This window comes from Cricetulus griseus, chromosome 5 (genome assembly GCF_003668045.3).
Source record: "Cricetulus griseus strain 17A/GY chromosome 5, alternate assembly CriGri-PICRH-1.0, whole genome shotgun sequence".
NCBI classification, from domain to species: Eukaryota; Metazoa; Chordata; class Mammalia; order Rodentia; family Cricetidae; genus Cricetulus; species Cricetulus griseus.
This window is the reverse complement of record NC_048598.1, coordinates 164,526,222-164,545,215: the sequence shown is the minus strand read 5'-3', so window position 1 is coordinate 164,545,215 and position 18,994 is coordinate 164,526,222. Positions and strand designations below refer to the sequence as shown.

General features: G+C 35.7%; 1 protein-coding gene across 1 annotated transcript in view; it reads left to right on the top strand.

Moving 5' to 3' along the window:
• Meox2 (mesenchyme homeobox 2) overlaps window positions 1–9,732 on the top strand; it is a 62,124-nt gene extending 52,392 nt beyond the window's left edge. Inside the window, exon 3 of the mRNA XM_027419744.2 lies at window positions 9,508–9,732. Within this exon, the coding sequence (XP_027275545.1) occupies window positions 9,508–9,732 (225 nt within the window). The remainder of the gene's footprint in view (window positions 1–9,507) is intronic.
• The last annotated feature ends 9,262 nt before the right edge of the window (window positions 9,733–18,994 follow it).

Below are 18,994 nucleotides of genomic sequence, written 5' to 3'. Positions count from 1 at the left end.
AATGGAAGGGAGTTTCTCTCAGTTCACTGGTGCATCTACAGCAAAACACAATTAGAAGATTTTCCAAAGAATCTAAATTTATTCCTTGCCCTGTGATACGATTGGAAGCCCAGGATCAGGTCTTGTTTTGCAGAGGGGCTGTGTTCCTGTAGGCAACCTTCAGCTTCTCGCTCTATGTGGCTAAAAGGCTAGCTGGCTCTCCAATTTACTTCTGTAATGATATTCATTACTACTGTAATGATATTCATTACCTTTATTGTTTAATTTTTCAGAGACCCACTTGTAATATCATCATCTTCAGCAGAAGATTCCTACATAAGAATGGGGAAGAACAATCACTCAGGCCACAACACAAATATCCATCACTATGCAATACACATCTTGACCCTATATTCTTATAAAACATGTTATTGTACAGTGTCTGTATTTGTTTTAATTATATCTCCACATTCTCTTGATTTCTTTCTGTATGAATTGGTTTTACATATTTTAAAATAATAAAATTTAAATCGTAGCTAAAATATTAAATCTAACATATAATGCTTGACATTTATCCTAATTTAATAACATTTCTTAAATCTAAATATTTTTCTTCAGTTTGATAAAAGCTTTTAATAGTCAAATACAAAAAAATTACTTAACTATAAAAAGGCAAGTGAAAATTGATCATTTAGAGTCTGAGCATAATTATCTATTTTCTTTCTTTCTTTTTTTTTATTTTTTGAGACAGGGTTTTTCTGTGTAGCTTTGGAGCTTATCCTGGCATTCGCTCTGGAGACCAGGCTGGCCTCGAACTCATAGAGATCCACCTGTCTCTGCCTCCCGAGCGCTGGGATTAAAGGCATGTGCCACCAATGTCTGGCTAATTATCTATTTTCTAAAACTTACTATGTAGCCATATGAATATTCTTTTTGCTTAAATGTTGACTTTTTTCTGATATCACATAGAAAATGTGTGCTTGTACAGTAGAGTAAGTGAGGATACTTTTGCTGTAATTTTGTCATTGTTCAGTCTGTGAGCAACATGTTATAGCAAGACATATTGATGTTTTTAAAATGATTTTCAACAATATTTAGGTATTCTTTTAGACATTCTTAGGTAAGACATGTTAAATTCTTAAACATCCTTCAGAAAACTTATTTTCACAAATCCTACCTGAGGAGCAGTCATAAAATGTCCTAAATGAGTTGCACGCACGCACGCGCGCGCGCGCGCGCGCGCACACACACACACACACACACACACACACACACACACACGCACACACTTGTCTCTTCCATAAAGAAATATCAAGGGATTCTAAATACCCGTAGAATAGAGATTCTGTAATTATCTTTCAGTTTCCTTCTGTAAGAAAGAAAGGGTCTACTCTGCAAAGTGGTTCTATTTGGCAAATAGTTATGACATAAAATTATTTTATACTACATGAGAATGGAGACCCTAGAACAAAGATGTGTTTCTATTTTGTAATACCAGTTTGTAGGGCAGTAATAAATCTAGTAACCTTCCTGCTTCTAATTTATAGCTGGCAGTTCCTGGCATAACCTTGAATCCTCCTCAAAATCAACAGTGGCAGGTATATCTGGGATATTTTATAAAGCCAATGTAAAGATTCCCCCTGTCAAAAGTATGTTAAGCTGTACAAACTTATTCTGGCTTTTGTCTCTGTCCAGTATGGGTGGAAAAAATCTCCTGCCCGACTTTTATTTTTTTGTAGTGGGAAGAAGGAAGAAAGCAGCAGTAGGGATGACTTAAAGGACTAGAAAATGGGACATTTTTTAGAGTGTAGGCTAGCAAACATAGGAGTAGGAGATAGTCTCATTTCCCAGAGCTGAACAGGAGTTCAGTTATGAAGTCTTGTAAACAAGCTGGAATCAACACATTGAAGTATGGCACCTTTGCCAAGAAAAGCAGAAAAATCTCACCTACTTGGATCAGGCTCCGTTAATGGAAGTGAGAGGAGTTGCATTTTCTTTGTTACTCCTAAATCAATAAATGGCCAAATGTCAGGTATTTTCAAAACACCCAACTCTTTTTATTAATATAAGAGATAATTATCTTTTGCAATAAATATACAGTATTTAGTCCTTTACATCACATTTTTATGTGATATTGTCCCTCTGCTGATGTATTTCTATAAATCTTAATGAGTTTAACTATTTGGTAATTTGTTTTCATGATCAGATAAATGATCTATTTGAATTAATATAGGACTACCTGCATAGCTAGTAAGTGAAAAATGCCCTTCCTTTCATTCCAGTAATATTTAAGTCATTTAGAGGAACAAGAATGACCAACGATTTCTATGGCATGCCAGCTGTTTTTAAGGGCCAGACATGATTTGACTTCAACTATACCAGGGGTTTTCAACCTGTGGATTGCACTACCCATTAGGGGTCAAAAGACCCTTTCACAGGAGGAGCCTAAGACCATCAGAAAACACAGATATTCACATTGTGACTCAGAACAGTAGAATATCTATGAAGTGGCAACGAAAATAACATGGTTGGCGGGGGCAGGAGGTAGCAGTCACCACAAGATGTTGAACTACATTTAAGGGTCACAGCATTAGGAAGACTGAGAACCAATGAAGTAGAAGAATGTCCATGGCACTGTTGAGTGTAAATGTTGCCAAGTGTGGTATTTTAAAGGGTATTTACAAGTTAGGAGCTATTTCCCTTAATGTTGTCATATAGCGAAGGCTCACATAGATTGGATCATAGTAAATTGTCAGTATTCTATAGCTTTTAACTTACAAAGTGATGAATTTCTTTATTTCACAAATGAAGGGTTTAGATTTTATCCAGATGATGATTAGAGGCGGCTTTATCATATTTAGTACATACTGATAGTGCTGCATTCCCAGTTTTTGTTTGACATTGTTATAGAAATTAGGCAAGATATAGAGAAGAGGAGCCATCTTTATAACTGGTTTCATGAGCTTGGGTAAAATGGCACCACGTAGCAGCTTAGAGTGTCTTTAAGGATTGCTTACTATTCAGGAATTTTATAACACACCAGAAGAAAAATGCCTAATGTAGTTTAGATCTTTTTAAGCAATTAACTAAGTTAATTTTAAAGATGACTTTAGACAGAGAATATGCTTCACTTAACTGAATGATGAGCCTAGTTTGTCTTATGGGAAAAATAAGATAAAGAGGAACTCTTTTTCACTGCATATTGGTGTTAATAAAATAGGTCAGTAGAGTTGGATTCCAATAAGTATAGCACAGAGTAGAGTAACTATTTAATGTTTGCTATCTGGCACCCTTTTAAAGGTGCAGTTAAAATAAATCTAAACTCCATAAAATTTATTCTGACACATACTTGGTTCCAATTTTTTGAAAAATAATGATATATGTGCATATACTGTGTAATGTATTTACATATATATCCATTACTAAAAATAATGTATATATTTCATACACATACATATATATTCATTATCATATCATAAATATCATAAGATGCAATTGTGTTCACAAAATGAAAATCACTTAGGCATTCCATTTCTTATCTAGTGATTTTTTTTCTCATTCATTATGCTATTTGACAGTGACTGAGAAGAGCTAAATTCTGTGTTTTTTGAAAATATGAGAAACAGAATATTTTTCTGACACTTTAATACGAATGAATCATAAGACATTAACAGAGAAAATAGAGGATTCAAAACCAAAATTACACGGCCAGAAGAAGGTCTTAAGCTCTGTGCCAAAATAAAGGGGAGAAGCAGCCTGGTAAACAGGACTTCAGTCTTTAGCCTTGCAGGCATCTTGATCCCCCTCCCACACCTTTGCATCCTGACAGGCAATGGCAGAGAGCACAGTACTTGATGCAATGTTTCCAGATATGTCAGGACGATGTTTGAAGGCATCTATATAGGTCACTGGAATTTTCAGTTTTGATACTGACATTTAGTCTTATTTCTGTTTGTCTCCTCCAAAGCCAGGCATTTTTGGTACAATGTAAGCATGACTTATGACATTATCATATTTAAATTTCATCTGTCAACCTAGCAATCCAGATTCACATTTAATTTTGTTTCCTTATGGTATATTGTGGATCCCGAGGACAATTGTTTTCCATGCAGAGTTGTCATGTAGATGAACTAACAAGTCAAGTAAAGAACTGGGGATCAGTATTTTGTCAGTGAAGCAATGGTCTTCTTTTAAAATACCTTCATAGAAAAGAAAAAAAATATGATTTCTAAATTTTGGGCTTGGTAGTATATGAATGAAATCCCAGTATTGAGAGGTGGGGGACGGCAATCAGGAATTTGAGGTCAGTTTAAGTGACATAGTAAGTTTCAGGCTCAATGTCCAGTTAGACCTTGTCTCAATATAAACAAAGCAACAAAAAATAAAACTATAGAATTCGTTTCTGGAAAAAATCATAAGACATTCTCTTGGTTACTTTCTTTTGTGATTATTGGTTAAGTACAGTAATACAAATTTTTGTTTGATCGTCTGATAATTTAAATATTAAATATTTTGTGAACCATGGGAGAATAAAGAAATTTCATAAAATATCCTAAAAGCAAACACCCCTAGATACTTACATATTGTCTCTTACCACTTCAAGCTTTTATCATGCAGTAGTTATTTCTTGTATAAAGAGTTTGTTGAATGTACTTTTGCCTACAGAACTATTAGGAGAATATAAAGCTTGATCAACATTGCTTTAATTTTATCAAAGCTACCAGTCCTCTCATTGCTCCATTTCTTAGAATAAATGATTTAATTCTTATTTGAATTCTTAAGTGATTTATTTGGAGCTTTATTTTTAGCTGCTAGCTTGAAGAAAAGGAAATGCAAATGTCCTCATTTTCCTAGTATTTTCCAGAATATATAGTAAGAAGCCAATAAATGAAGTATAGATAAATTCATAAATGTCATATCATGATTAAATTATTCAATATCAGATTTTATTTTTGTAAAACAGTTGACAAAATAATTTCTTAGAAGCTATGGATTTATTCTAGGTAACAAAAACTGAAAATAGGAAGAATACACAAAACAGCAAAAGTATAAGTTTACAGAAGAAGAAAAAATTAATTTGTTATATTAACTGTGGCAACACAGCCATGTGGGCTCTGAAAATGAGTAGAGATAGAAATCAATGTCATTTCCTCTGCCACTGAGAGGATGTATCTCTTATCAGAAACTATCAATGGCAACAACTAAAACAGCAAAAAGTTAAGGGAATTTTTAAATATGAAGCTAATAAGTACACATTATCTTATATGACCAAAGCTTCACCTATATCCAGTGATGAATTTATTACTTTACAAATCTCCTCTAAAAATAAAAAAAGTTATTTGAGAATTTTAAATAATGTGTTTTGATTACACCCACTTATTTTTTCAGATCCACTTTTCTGGAACCGCCCACACAACTTTGAGTCCTTTTAAAAACAAAACCCAAACCAAAATTATCATGTCCAAATATTATTATATATGTGGCCTCCCACTGGAGCCTAATTAACTTATCAGGAGCCACACTCTTAGAGAAAATTAATTTCCTCTCTCAGATCTATCAATTGCCAATAGCTCCACTAGTAGGCTAGGATTTCATGCCCAGCTCCACTTTTCATGTTGGTATTTGATCTGGCTTAGACTTGTATGGGTCTTGTGCATGCTTTCAAAACCATTTTGAGTTAATTTGTGTAACTGTCCTGCTGTGTTTGGAGAACACTGTTTCCTTGTAGTCACACACCATGTCTGGCTCTTTAATGATTTCTCTCCACTCTTTGGGAAGGGACTCTGAACCATGTGAAAAGGGGGGCGTGATATTTATTCCATTTAGGGGTAGCATTCTTTAATTTATTATTTTCTTTCATTTGGCTTATTGTGGGTCTTGGAGTTAATCACTATTTACTGCACACAGATATTTCCCTGATGAGGGTTGAGAAATGTATTGATCTAAGGGTATAAGAGAAAAAAAAAGGAGGTACTCCTGGAAACTAATGAGTCCCAAGGTTACATCATGTACCTTTTTTCCCTTTTGTATAATGTGACTTTTACTTGTCACATAATTTTTGTTTCAAATCCTTACTATAATATTAAAATAATATTACTAAAACAGAAAATATATTAAAATAGTGAACAAATAATATTAGTAAATATTATTATAAATAATAATATAAAATAATATTAGTCAGGCTGTCTATTCCTTTTAGCTACCTAATAAAAGGCAAATGTCTACCTTTTGATTAGTGAGTTGTAATAGTATGTGGACATCTATCAGTGACTTTTTTTTGGTTTTTTGAGACAGGGTTTCTCTGTGTAGCTTTGGAGCCTGTCCTGGCACTCACTCTGGAGACCAGGCTGGCCTCGAACTCACAGAGATCTGCCTACCTCTGCCACCCGAGTGCTGGGATTAAAGGCATGTGCCACCAATGGCCGGCGTGATTCTGTATTCTTAAATAGATAAATATGTGCATGTACAATATATGATATATGATGATTTCCATGGTTACTTAAAGTGACACAAATGAAAGTCTAGAGATAAGATATATCTAATAATTCACTGTGCAAATGTTTGAAAACAGGCCACTAGCTTCAGTGTGTAATATTCAAACATCTTTGAAAGCTGAACACACATCTCATGATTTCCCCTGAGCACTGTGTATTAGTATAAATTCAGAATGTGACAAATGTTCAAAATAGTTTTGATAAATAAGAGTAAGGTATTTTTCTGTCAGATATGAAATATATTTTTGACAAAGGTGTAGGTAGTTGGTGAAGTCATAATGCTTACCATGAGTTATAACACAGGAAAAAGGGAGTCATGGGAAGTGGATGGTCTATTTATGCAAAAGAACTATAAAGTAATTGGATGCAAATGAGGAAAAAATACCTAACAAAAGAAGCAAAGGGATAATAAGCATGATAGTTTACTGTAGCAAAGATTATTTTTTAAAAGGCAAAATAAAAGCACAATCAGTAGTCATTTATTAGGAAAAATAATACAAACAAATCTAAACCTTGGTGAATATGTTAATCAGCATGAAATCATGACTGAGCCAACGAGGAAACTAACCTAGGGGAGCTTTCTATCATTGTACTGAGAATCATCATCACATTTGCTTCAGCCTTTCCATGAAGGGTCATCGTCCACCCAGGGAAGTCACAGGGTAAATGCTGAGAACTTTTATTGTGCCCGAATCTTGCATCCACTGTTAGATGGTGTTTACAAATTAGAAGTTAATAAAGGCAAGAGCACAAAGGGGGCAAGTAAGGAAAATCAGCTTCCTGTAGAACACTGAGAGAGCAAGTGCACAGCAATTATGCCCACAGACAGTCCCCAACTTGACAAAAGTAGGCTTGAAACTTTTCTTCATTCAAACTTTATTGTGGCATTATTCCATAAAATAAGAAGCCTTCCTGATCACTCATGTTCTCCTCTCCCTCCCCTTCTCCCTCCTTTTTCTTATCTCCGTCCTCCCACCCTCATGTTCCCAATTTACTCAGGAGATCTTGTCCCTTTCCCCTTCTCCAGGGATCATGTATGTCTCTCTTAGGGTCTTCTGTGTTTCCCAGCTTCTCTGGGGTTGTGGATTGTAAGCTGGTTATCTTTTGCTTTGTGTCTAATACACACTTATGAGTGAGTAAATACCATGTTTGTCTTTCTGTGTCTGGGTAACCTCACTCAGGATGGTTTCTTCTAGTTCCATCCATTTCAAGATTTCATTGTATTGTTTTGTTTTCCACTAAGCAGTACTCCATTGTGAAAATGCACCACATTTTTGTTATCCATTCTTTGGTTGAGGGGCATCTAAGTTGATTCCAGATTCTGGCTATTAGAAATAATGCTGCTATGAACATAGTTGAACAGATGTCCTTGTGATATGAATGTGCATCCTTTGTATATATGCCTAAGAGAGAAATTGCTGGATCTTGAGGTAGACTGATTCCCATATTCCTGAGAAACAATCATTCCGATTTCCAATGTGGCTGTACAAGTTTGCATTCCGACCAGCAATGGAAGAGTGTTCCCATTTCTCCACATCTTCTCCAGGGTAAACTGTCCTTGGAGTTTTTGATTTAACCATTCTGACAGACTCTGACAGGTATCTCAGAGTTGTTTTGATTTGCATTTTCCTGATGGCTAAGGATGTTGAGCAATTTCTTAAGTGCCTTTTGGGCATTTGACATTCCTCTATTAATAATTCTCTATTTGGATCTGGATCCCATTTTTAATTGGAATATTTGGTGTTTTGGTGGCTAGTTTCTTGATTTCTTTGTATATTTTGTAGAATAGCCCTCTGTCAGATGTGGAATTCAGCAAGGCCAAGTTGGGAGAAGAACAGAGAAGGACAGCAAGGAAAGAGATACCTTAATAGAGGGAGCCATTATGGGCTTAATGGGATGTCTGGCACTAGGGAAAACTCCAGGGATCCAGAAGGATGACCCAAACTAAGAATTTAAGGAATAGTGGAGAGGCTACCTTAAATGCCCTTTCCCTATAATGAGATTGATGACTAAATGCAGCCTTCATCCAGGAACTGATGGAAACAGAAGCAAAGATTCACTGCTAAGCACTGAGCTGAACTCCTGGAATCCAGTTGTACAGAGGGAGGAGTGATGAGAAAATGGGTCAAGACCATGCTGGGGAAACCCACAGAAACAGCTGACCTGAGCAAATGGGAACTCATGAACCCAAGTCTGAACCTAAGCAGGTCCCCGAACGTGGGTGTGTGTGGGGCAGTCTATGGGGCTTCTTGAAGTGGAACCAGTATTTATGCCTAGTGAATGAATGGTTTGGGGGAGCCCATTCTCTATGGAGCGGTACTTTCTCAGCCTAGATATACAGCGGAGGGCCTACGTCCTGTCCCAAATGATAGGACAGACTTTTATGGTCCCCCATGGGAGGCTTCATCCTCCCTGAAGAGTTGATGGAAGGTTGGTGGGTTGCAATGGGAAGACAGGAGGAAGAACTGAGGTTGGTATGTAAAATAAGGCTGTTTTCAATTTAAATGAAAATTAATTAAAAATCAAAAAGCATCTGGACTTTTAGTGAGGTGAATTATAATTTTTCCGTTGATGGGAATGTGTTTGCTGAGATTATTGCCATCACAAGTCAGAGGGTATTTGTAATGAATAGCACCCTTTCAGGGACAGATTTGTCACCAAATAAACCAGCATGAACTCTATGGCCAAGTCAAAGAAGAACTTCAGAGCATGGAGAAACATAGGGTCGTGATATATATTCGTATATGTAAACAAAATTGCAGAGATGAATATAATGAATATAATGTGTTCATTCATTCATAAACTTCAGCCTAGTGCTTGCAAACAAGCTTCTCCACCTCTTTCTATCTATTTTCATTTGTTAGAATTAATGAAGATTCTGTCGGGACTGTCTAAACATTTTCGATTTTCATGCACATGCAACCTGATTCAGTGCAAGGCTGAATGGTTTCCGTAATCATGACATCTGTGTGCAGGCCCTTGGGGATCTAGGTTTCATTACCTTCTTTGACTTATTTATTCCCTTTCCTTCCAGGTGAAAGTGTGGTTCCAGAACAGGAGAATGAAGTGGAAGCGGGTCAAAGGAGGACAGCAAGGAGCTGCAGCTCGGGAAAAGGAACTGGTGAATGTGAAAAAGGGAACACTTCTCCCATCAGAGCTGTCGGGGATTGGTGCAGCCACCCTCCAGCAGGCAGGGGACTCACTAGCAAATGATGACAGTCGTGATAGTGACCACAGCTCGGAGCATGCACACTTATGATGTATACAGAGACCAGCTCCATTCTCAGGAAAGCACCGTTGTGATGGCAAGCCTAACCCAAACATCGTTTACATGGCAGATGACTGTGGCAGTGTTGTTTAATATAATTAAATGCAGGCATCTCCAGTCTTGTTTCTCATGATTGATAGGTTTACACGAAGTGCCTCTTATGGAAGATGCTTCCTCAGTGAAATTGGAGAAGGTTAACGTATTCCAAATACATTTGTTCTATATATGACAGAGAGGGAGATGAGTGTTTGCTTTGGCGTTCACAGAAATTTAAATTGCTACCAAGAGCAAACTTGATATGAAGTTTTAATCAAGATGTCTCCAGAGTGAAGATGTTAAACATAAAAATGGTTGGAACTTTTAAGTTGTACTAGGTCATGTGTGTGACATTGGGCAGGTATTTGCTTTTGCTTGCACTGAAAATTAAACTGCTATTAAGTTAACCCATGAAATCGTTCATCCTGAACAGCCACAGTGCCTGAAATCACCAAGTGGATAGAAAATGTATTCAAACTCTGTATATACTACCCCTAAATCACTTTCCTGTCTTCACTAATTTTAGCAAATGCATTCATATAGCTAATGAAAATAGGCTTTCCCGTTAAAACCATGGCCAGCTTTTTGTATTTTTATACATCTTTGTCAGTCAGAGACAATGAGTATGTGCTTAATTGTGTTCAATAGATAAAATGAAGTAGAGTCTGGTAGGACATATTCTTGTACCACAGACAAAACAAATCTTCTGTTGCATTTACTATCAACTGCTGCTGACACATTATAGAACATACCCAGCCCCTCAAGCCTTCTTCTCATATAGCTTGGAAAACCTTAGGATCATAGGCAAATCAGTTACCTTGCAGAAAGAGTCTTGTGTGCCAAATGTCTGATTTTGTATCTTTAAATGGTTAGTGCTTATGGATATGATTCAATGAACAGGGAAAAGGTTTCTGCCTCATTGTTTATATCAAACCAAGTGCCAAATCAAATTAATTCTTCAAGACAATAGATGAGAAATTCTGTATGTCTGAAATTTAGACTCAGCAAAAATATATTATTTTTCATATGCTCTATATTCATGCAGAACAAGCCTTTGTATTTTGTAAAAAAATGTTGAATAAATGACCCTTCAAATAATAATTGTCTCCCTATTGTGACTTCATTTGTTTGAATAGACTTATCTATTTATCTGTAACCAAGGCTGGTCTGGAACTCTTTAGGTAGTCCAGTTTTATTGTGGTCTCACAACAAATTTTTGCCTCACTCAGCATCCTGGGTTTTGGAATTACAGTATGGAACCACTGCAACAAGCTATTTTTAATAGATTTTTAAACGATATACTTAAATTTTCCATAATTTTTGCTTCCTTATAAATCTAAATGGTTGTTCCATCATTTCTGAATGTTTATCATGGCATAAAAATAATCCATAGGTAACCAAATAGTTTCGAAGACCATGAATAAACTAGAGAGTTTGGTAAATGAAAAGGTAATGTATTTTAATGGCTATGGTTGATTTCAACAGTAATAGTAATAATAATGCATTCCAACATATGCATTAGTCCAATAGTTTTATTTTATAATTTTTTATTTTCTCAGTATTTAGTGTGAAACCCAAAGACACATCCATGCTACGTGCATCCCCTATTATTTGTCTACCTGCCTAGCTCGCAAATAGATGTTTTACATTCATATTATCCAGACTTTGGCATGAAATATGAAATAAACAAGCTAAATAGAACCCCAAGTTCTAATAGATATTGCTGATGGAAGTAATAGAAGATGACTCAATGCAAATTTAGTGTCAAAGTCCTATTTATCACTTTACTGCTTTGTCTTTGGTTTGCTGTTTGTTTCACCCAGAATAGTTAAGGATTTACCAATGTATCCCCCAGCCCCATTCTCAATTATTATAAAACAGTCAAAATTGCCCAAAACCACCATCGTGTGATTGATTTTATTTCCTTTAGATAGCTACACTAATAAAAATATACCCAATTTAATTTAACTTATCTTTAATGTGATACTGATAGTATTCTGGGAGCAAAATGAACAACTATGTTATTTGTGTCATATTTTTTCTTTGTGCAAAATATTTATCTCATTAAACATCAGCATTTCAGAATTAACATTGATGAAGAGCTCACTAAAGTTTGTTGTTAGAAGTGACTAAAGAGCACACTGAATTTTGTTATGAACAAAAGCTTTTATATCAGAATTATAGTTTACTAGGACAAGGAAATAAAGGGAAATGATTCTCTATGCACTAGACATTCAAAAATGAAATGAAGAAAGTGCAAGATGGATTATACCTTTATTGGAGCAGCCCTTAAAGGAAACATTGAATCCAGAGAAGCAAACAAGTATGAAAGGTCATGTGGCTGACCAAAAGTACAGTTTGTTGTCATGGATTCAAATGAGCCATTGGAGACAGAAGTTCACAGTCAACACTGCAACAAATGGCTGAGCAACACTTAAAGAAATGTTCAACATCCTTAGCCATCAGGGAAATGCAAATCAAAACAACTCTGTGATTCCACCTGTTAGAATGTCTAAGATCGAAACACAAGTAGCAGCTAATGCTGGAGAGGATGTGGAGTGAAGGGAACAATCCTCCATTGCTGGTGGGAGTGAAAACTTTACAACCACATTGGGAATCAATATGGCAGTTTTCAGAAAATTAGGTATTAATCTACCTCAAGGCTCAGATATACCATTCTTGGGAATATACCCAAAGGATGCTCAATAATACCACAAGTACACTTGCATTATTATGTTCATAACAGCATTATTCATAATAGCTAGAACCTGAAAACAACCCAGAAGCCCCAAACTGAAAAATGGATAAACTGAAAAATGGAAAACGTGGTATGTTTATACAATGGAGTATTACTTAGTTTTTGAAATTTTTCTGTTTTGATGGTTCAGCCCTTAAAGGCTAGATTCAGAACCATAGTTATTATGCATTTTTATAATTATTATACCTTGACAGTTAAAATGCTTTAAAATTCTTTAAATATATACCAGAATAAACATGTTCTTGCATATCTGATCGTTCCCTCAAAAAGCTGACCTTGTTTTATTCAAGTCTAATTTCAAATCATAGTAAAAAACTCCAGGCAAATTTTTAGTACATTACAAAGTATTTAGTAAAACCTTGGTGAAATGTGATTTATTTTATTCAGAATGGGTTTTAGAAATAGTTCCAAAATTAGAATGGCTCAATACATCAATTTTTTTTGTCACAAGTACTTCATAGTGTCATTGTTATACAACATCTTGGTAAGGGAGTGAGGTAATCTACAGCAATCTTACATTCAGGGTAGCCTTAATATTTCTTCTCTTTTTAGGTACGTCACAGAGATAAGCATATATATTTTCGTTAAAGTGTAATCACAGGGCTTAGAGATGCTTATATTTTCTCACCCTCTCTTTTTAACATACTAATAGTTGAAACATCATCTATTATGAGTTTTTTTTAACTTCGTGGATACAGTTTTTAAACACATCATTCCTTACCTTAAATTGATGAAATGTTAAAGACAAACATTTATTATGTTATTATGGCTGAGCTATTAATACTAGTTCAGTGATTTCTTTGACTTTCATTTTATTTAGTGCAGAATTCAATTATCTTTGGATTTTCCAACATTAGAGTATGGCAATATTTTATGGTCCCATATTTATATGGTCTAATATGGTAGGTTTATGACTAAAAAATACAAAAAGTTGACAGAGAATTGTTATGTACTACAAGCAAATCCATCTACAGTTGAGACAAAACTGAGTGATAGATTGAAAAAACTAAAAAGATACTTTGGTAGGATCCTTGTAGTAAACTTTCTTTGATTGCAGTGGGAGCAAATGTGAAGAAGAGTGTGAGATCAAACTATATTTTTAACAAAACATTATTTATGCCTTAGAAAGATAAAGCAGCAGCCATGAACAAATATAAGTCTTTATAATAAAATCCATTATTTATTTAAAATTTTCCAGTATATGAAAATCTATTGCTGTAATGGAAGCCAAATACAAAAATTTAGACAATTATATGTTCCTTATGAACATTTTAGTTTTTAAAGTATTTATCTTAAGATTGAACACAAATTTAAACATATGCTACATTCCTGAAAGAATGACCGTGCTTGTGTATGTATACATATTATTTTGGTATTGCAAAGTTAATCAAACAAATTTTCCAAATGACATTGCTTAGATTTTCTGGAACATCTTTATGTATTTATGTCAGTATTTCACTAACAGTCATTCTAAGTCATCCCATACAAATGCACTGTTTCTATTTGGTGTTCTTCTCGGTTGTCAGTCTATTTGATTTGTGTACTGTATTCCTTTACCTGGAAACACTTGGGGAAGGATTTGCTACTTAGAGTGGTTGTCCTTGTTGTTCATTCTGGTTCTGTTTCTTTAGTTCCCTAAGTGCTGGGAAGAAGTAGTCAAACCCATTCTTGAACTGCATAAAAAGTTGCAGTTATAAATGCCCAGTATATTCCATAATGCATTTTCCTCAGTGTTCAACTCTCACTACTTTTATACCACCAAATTTTCAAGCTACTGTGATAAAATCATGACTCTCATCACTTATGCTTTCCATTTTCTAGCTAAGCTGTATAATTAGTTACTATTTTATTGATATTATACATCTATATTAAACCTTATTAGACTGTTATAAAATGTTTTATTTGTGCAAACTAAATGTTTCTGTCTAATAGATAGTTTGAGAATTTGAGTAGTAGGCTTCAAGGGATGGCTAGTGGTTAAGAGCACTTCCTGCTCTTACAAGGACCCAGTACCCATGATGATTAGCTTAAAACCTCCTTCAACTCCAGCTCCATGGAAACAAAAACCTCTGGCATTCATGAGCAACAGGACATACTTTTATATATAAGCACATATATGAACATACATACACATAAATGAAAATAATACATATCCTTAAGAAAAAGCATTTGAGTGCTATGATTTCATGTAATTCTGCCTAAATAACTGTTCATTTAACATTGTAAAACAAAACAATTGTCCGTAAAAAAAATTGATGAATGTATTTAAAATTAGAGAAATTTCATCTGTAATTAAAACATAGATTTACCTATAGAACCAACTTTATGAAACTGTTACTCTTTTTTCAAAATGCATTGAGAGTTCCAGGTGGTTCCTTGGTCAGGAAAACAGAATACAGTGTCCTAAAATGTACTTTGCAAACTACTTAAGGAATTTACATGGGGAAATGATGCCTTCTCTATTTTCCTTTCTTACACTGTTATATGTAATTAATAGCCAGAAAACACTATAGACAAATGGAACATTCCAAAACATGTACCAGACTAGATAATAAGAAATTTTTGAAAATATTTTTAAAATATAAAACCCCAAATAATGGTTGTGATACATAATGAAGCCTTCATTTTCCGTCACATAAAAACACATTGTGGTATATATCACTGCTTTCCACAAATGCTGTCAATGCTCACAATAAATCCAAAACCCGTCTCAGCATCTTTTCTGTAGTATGACCACATACCCAACATTTAATTAATTGCAAACTCTTCTGGATAGAACCAACTCACCAATGCTTCCTCTTGACCTTGGCCACTGAGTCTATTCATCTCTTCTTTGGGTGTTGCATTGAGTTCCCCGGTCTGGTTGCCCACAGTGATCACCCATCAAACACATGCTGATGCATTTCCTCAGTTTTTAGGTTTTCAACCCTTCAGGGAGGAAATCATTGCTCATCTTAACAAAACACCACTTATCAAATTCTGACCTTGTAAGTAGTTTTGTTTTACATCCATTATGTAGGTATTTAATTATTTCTTCCCCATATTGAATGTTGTCTTTATGGGAACAAGGTATGCCTCTACCTTTTTGAAAAAATCCCTGGTAGTCTACATTCAGAACTCTGAATTGGAAACTCAGGACTTAAAATGCTGGTTTATCATGGCCTGTAAACAATATTGTAAATGTAGAACCCCAGGGTGGGTGATGATCAATCAAAATATATCTCTTGAAAATATGCAATGCCTTATTTGCATGAGTATACATGTTCACTCCAATCTTGATTGCTTACATTAATTGATCGTCATGTTTGAACATATGCATAACTTAAATGTTATGCTGTTCTACTGAAAGATACCTGTAAATCTAAGGTTTATTTGAAATGGAGTCTTCAAATCATTTTTTTTTCTGGTGGGTAATGTGTAGGTATCATGAAGCAAATCAAATTGATGGGTGTGGATTTCAAACTTTTACTCATACCATGTCAGAAGAGAAAAAACTAGGAAGAAAAGTTTAGGAACAGGTTTTAACAGATGTTCATATATGGTTCAGAGGAAAAGGAAATTCTTTCCTACAGCTCAGATGCCTGTTTTGAAGCTGTCAGAATGTCTTACAGACAGCTTGGCTGTTGTCCCACATCCATTGTTAGTAGTCTGGTATGAAAGACTCCATCTGTGCAACATGGAAGTCCCTTATGAAAATGGACTGATAATTATGTTTCAAGCAGGTGCTGTTAAAGTGAAATCAGGTGTCAAACTTACAATTGCCTAAATGGCTGTGGTGTGTTGAGAAAGAGTGGTTTGCCATATTATAAAATGGAATTTAAGCATAACATTCCAGTCTTTGGGTACTGCAAAGGTCACACTGCTTAGTAAAGCTGTAAAATTCTCAAACTCCCTTTACCATCAACAGTAAAAGAAAGCTTCACTTTGAATCAAGGATATAGGTTAGATCAAAGTTATTACATTTCCGAGCTAAAATAACTTTCCAATTACATCATTTTCCCCTGAAAAGTTGAGAAAGGAGCAGTGCATTGAAAAATCTGATGCCTTAATCCCACATATAAAAAATTACTTTGTAAAATAATCAAAATCAGTTTTCTGAAGGTATTACAGGAGCCTGTTATTTCAGAACTCAGTGGTGTCATCTCCATACAGGACAGCAGTGTCCACTTTCATTTCATAACTCAGTGGTGCTATCTCCATATAGGACAACAGTGTCTACTTTCTTTTGACATTTGGAACTCTTGTAAGTCTTCTTGATTTGAGTTTAGATGCTGCTCCTAGAATAAAAAACTTCATTATTACCTCCGAATCGTCCTTTTCTTGTTGCTTATCAGTGATGACGTAGCAGCCTTTGACAGTTCAGTCAATACATTGTGCCATTTAGCCCTCGGCACAGGTTCTTCAGTTAAGTTTCAGTATTCACTGGGGATTCAATACTAGGTCACTGAAACTTACTCAGTTGAGATATCTCCTTTTTTTTTGTCACAAGTGGCAGAGCTGGGCCATAACATGTCTGTATCTGTTAATTTTGTTTCTGTTATTCCCATAAGATGTTTCCTTACAATAATATATAAGACAGAATCTCTCTTAGTTGCTAACCCAATTTCAAAGAAAACATTATTAACATATATAATATGCTAACTAGAGTTTATTATTGCTGTGAAGAGACATCATGATCACAGTAACTCTTAAGAAGAAAACATTTAATTGAGAGTGGCTCACTTCTAGATTTAGAGGTTCAGTCCATTATTATCATGTAGTGGAACACGGCAGCATTAAGGCAGACTTGGTGCTGGAGCCAAAAGTGCTACTACATCTTGCAGGTGACAGGAGGTCAAATGTCTCACTGGGTGCGGCTTGAGAATATATGAAACCTCAAAGCCCACCTCCACAGTGACACACTTCCTACAACAAGACCACACCTACTCAAATAAGGCCACACCTCCCTACTAGCACCAGTTAGTCTGGGAGCCATTTCCTTTCAAAACACCACATTCAACTACCTGGCTCCCAAAGGCATGTAGCCATATCATAATGCAAAATTGCATTCAGTACAACTTGAAAAGTCCCCATAGTCTATAAAAGTCTCAATTTTATTTAAAAGTCTAAAGTTCATAGTCTCTTCTGAGATTCATGCAAAGTGTTAACTGTAACCCTCCTGTAAAACCAAAATCAAAAACCAAATCACATACTACCAACATATAATGGCATAGGATACATATTACCATTCCAAACGTAAGAAAGAAAGCATAATAAGGAAATGGCAGGACCGAAAAACCAGGTGGGCAAACTACAAACTCTGCATCTTCATAACAGGTGTCAAAATTATCTTCACATCTCCAATTCCATTCAGCTTTGTTTACTGCAACACACTTCTTTCCCTTGTGTTGGTTATACTCCATGTTAGCAGCTCTCTGGGGCAGTTATCTTATGACTCTGGAAACTCTAGCATCGTCGGTTCCTCAAGGCAATTCAGGCTTCAACATCACATCTTACTAGGCCTCTCTTTGGGGACACCCCGACATATGCCTGGTCGCATTTACTTTCCTTGGGCATGGAGACAAGTTCTATAACCCATTTCTGCTATTCTTAACTCTAAAGCCAAAATCACATGGACAAAGCTGCCAAGTGCTGCTGCTTACTGGGGCTGGAACATGACCCCCCTTGTTTAGTTACATCTTCAATAGCTTTCTATTTTCCTTTACTGCCTAGCTTGGCTGTTCTTGGACTTTATATTTACACCAGGCTAGCCTCAAACTCAGAGATCCACTAGCTTCTGCCTACCCGATGTTGGGACTAAAGGAGTACACCATCACACCTGTATCACACGGAAATCAAGGTTAACTAGACTCAGTACAGGTTAAATGAAGTTTATTTGGAGAGATTACACTTACACAAGGGGCAGGAGGCTGCCACAAGTTCCAGCTCCATTGATCCTCCCAGGCTGTTCCTGTTACTGGGCCAGCAGCAAGAGAGAGCTCTGAGGTCTTCGACCTCAGATCTAGTCCTACACACTCATGTATGTACCCGTGACCACGCCCAAATGAGCATGGTCAGTGACACAGGTGTGTAGTAAGGTCTCCAAAGTTTTCTTTAATGCATTTCCCCAAGTTGGAAACTTAGCTGAGTGAGATCTTCCCTGAGGTCACCACTCCCTTTATTCCACTTCTTAATTTGTTTATCTCTTTGGATATAGGACTAAGCTCCATTCCACTTCCTGGTGCTCTTTTCTCCTCGAATATTTTTCCTCAATCATCTTGCTCCTTTTCATTATATGTCTTCATTAGAGTTACCACTAATAACCACACAATAGAGTCTATGCTAGACTGCTTTACGATTTCTTCTGATAGCAGAATTAATCCAAAAATCTTCATTTTAGCCTTAGTCAGACCCTTTGGATAAGGGCAAAAGGCAGCCACGTCCTTCACCAAAATATACAAGAAAGATTTCTAGGCAACA